Source organism: Terrapene carolina, unplaced genomic scaffold (assembly GCF_002925995.2).
Source record: "Terrapene carolina triunguis isolate 2854851 unplaced genomic scaffold, T_m_triunguis-2.0 Scaffold62, whole genome shotgun sequence".
Lineage (NCBI taxonomy): Eukaryota > Metazoa > Chordata > Testudines > Emydidae > Terrapene > Terrapene triunguis.
The window spans coordinates 26,935-29,544 of NW_020664413.1; the positions used below are offsets into that span (position 1 = coordinate 26,935).

At 67.5% G+C, this 2,610-nt stretch overlaps 1 protein-coding gene across 1 annotated transcript in view; it reads left to right on the forward strand.

Moving 5' to 3' along the window:
• Positions 1–1,926, forward strand: part of PTPRN (protein tyrosine phosphatase receptor type N) — a gene marked incomplete at its 5' end in the record, with an annotated part of 27,117 nt that extends 25,191 nt beyond the window's left edge. The window contains 2 exons of the mRNA XM_029910577.1: positions 218–291; positions 740–1,926. Of these exons, the coding sequence (XP_029766437.1) occupies positions 218–291; positions 740–811 (146 nt within the window). The remainder of the gene's footprint in view (positions 1–217; positions 292–739) is intronic.
• Positions 1,927–2,610: the final 684 nt, after the last annotated feature.

Below are 2,610 nucleotides of genomic sequence, written 5' to 3' on the forward strand. Positions count from 1 at the left end.
CTGCCCCCTCGTCTGCTCTGCCCCTGGATCCGCTGCTCCGGCGCCCCTGCTCCACCCCCTCGTCTGCTCTGCCCCTGGATCCCCCCCTCCAGATCCCCATCACTGGCTCCAGTGCCCCCGCTCTGCCCCCTCGTCTGCTCTGCCCCTGGATCCCCCCCTCCACATCCCCAGCCCTGGCTCCGGCGCCCCCGCTGACCCCTCGTGTGCTCTGCCCTAGGAGTGAAGGAGATTGACATCGCTGCCACGCTGGAGCACGTCCGTGACCAGAGGCCTGGCATGGTGCAGACTAAGGTGCGCCCCTTCCCCAAACCAGGCCCCAAGCCTGCAGGGGCAGCTCCCAGGGGCTCAGCCCCAGGGCCGGGACAGCCACCAGCAGGGAAGGGGCAGGACACCCCCTGTGGGGCAGTGGAGGGGGGCATAGAGCCCTTCTCCCCTCTGCTGCACCCAGCCCCACAGCCGCTGTGCCCCTACCCAGGCACTGGCCAGTTCTCCCAACAGGGGGCAGAGAGCCGGGGCCCCTGGCTTCCTTCCCAGCACAGGGGGCACAATGGGGCTGCCCCTTCTCAGGGCAGCAGGTTCATCTGTTGTGCTGGGCCCGGGCTCTGGGGCCAGCCTCCAGGAAGCAGGGCCCTGGCGCTGGGTGGGCAGCATGGGGGAAAGGCATACAGCCCTGCCCCCTCATGCTGGGCACGTGCTGTGCCGCTCCGGGGTGGGGCTCACCCTGCTCTCCCTTCCGCAGGACCAGTTTGAGTTTGCGCTGACGGCCGTGGCAGAGGAGGTCAATGCCATCCTGAAGGCGCTGCCACAGTGAGTCGGTCGCCTCACCTCCAGCCCCGTCGTGCCCGCCTCCTCCCGGGTGCCGCCCCGTGTGCTTCGAGCGCCCGCCCGCTGGGGTCGCTCGCCCCTGTAACGTCGTGTCTGTGATGCTGGTCGTCTGCCCTCGCCCCAATGTGCTGCCCGGGCCGCGGCTGGGCCCGGAGGAGGGGTCGGCAGCCTGAAGCCGCTGGGGGATGGGGGGCTGCACCAACTGCCCTGAGAGTTTAAGATGGGACCCCCATCTGCCCTTGCATGCCCAGTGCCCGCCTGCCTCCTGTGTACAGGTGCCCATGCACAGCCCCTGCCCCGGGCTTCTCCCGTGTGTGTGTCTAGTCACACTGCCCCTGCACAGCCCCACAGGTACCCAGGCCTTGCCCACGGCCAGGGAAGGTCTGACCCAGCACGGGGCGGTTCTGAGCTCTGCCAGGAGCCTGCACCCGCTGGGCAGGACGGGCCTGGGAGCAGCCCCTGCCCTTGCTTCTCCTGCCCCCGGAGCTCTGCTGCTCCGTGCCCTTTCTCCTGGAGTTGGGGGGGCACTGCAGCTCTCGCCAGGCTAGCCCCCACCTGCCCTGCTCCTGTCCCTCCCCCTGCCTGTCTCATTGCCCGGGGGTGGACCCTTCCCGGGGCAAGAGGTGACACAGCTGGAGCAATCCTTGCCCGGCCGCGCGCACCCTTGGGGTTGGCAGCCCGGCTGGGGAACCCTCCCCCACCACGTGGGTCAATCATCATCAGTCGAGCAGAAGAGAAATTTCTAGAGAAATATAATTTTGTATCTTGATGTGAATAAAGTTCTCGTGTCGCGTTTGTGCAGCTGCAGCCCGGCCTGGCCTGTCTCTGTATTTCCCTGCCGGGGGGCAGGGGTTGTGCCCCTCACTTGCCGCCCCACACACACACACAGGGTGGGGAAGGCAGCACAGACTGAGCCCAGCTCCCACAGGGCCCCATGTGCAGATCCCAGCTCTGCCACCAGCTTACTCCATGCCCAGCCAGCAGCTGAGAGCTGGGGGTTAGAGAGGGGCAAGGGGCAAGTGCCCCTGGGTACCCCCATGCCAGGTCTGCCCATGGGAACTGCCTGAGCCTACCCCCCTGGGGGAAAACTCTGCTTGAACCTGGTGCCTGCTGCAGCCCCAGCACCCCCCCTTGGTGCTGAATTTCCCAGGCCTGACACCCCCACCCCACCCAGGCTGCTCCAGCCAGCCCCTGCCCTCCCCCCTCAGAGAGTCCCCCCTCACACACTGCATCTATTGCAAATGGTTTATTGACTGACAGCAGAGTCCACGCCCTGGGGGGTGGCACAGCCCCACAGCAGCAAGGGAGATGCACCGCAGGGCATAGGCATAGTCCTTCCACCCCCCTTGCATCCACAGCCTTAGAGCCGCTCCTGCCCAGCTGTGAGGGGAAGGGAGGTTGGTTGTGGAGTAAAATCCCCTCCCAGGGTGCAGGCTCTGAGGGGGAATCCACCATCTCCCCCAGCTACCCCCCCCCCCCCCCCCCCAGAGGAAGGGCCACAAGGAGGAGCAGACCATTGGCGGGGGGGAGGGGGGGAAAGGAGAAGAGACTCCTTGCCCTGGGCTGCCTCCACCCCTGCAATCAGGCCTCATCCAGCTGCAACCCCACCCCAGCCACAGCAACCCCCAGCCCCCCTCCTGCCAGGGCCACCCTGCTCACTGGCGCAGGCCCCTGCAGCGCTGCCAGGGCCCAGCATGCAGGGCACTGCCCAGCCAGGCCACAGCACAGACTCAGGCTGCTCGCGGGCCAGGGCTGGGCAAGATGCCCACAGCACACCCGGCCCCC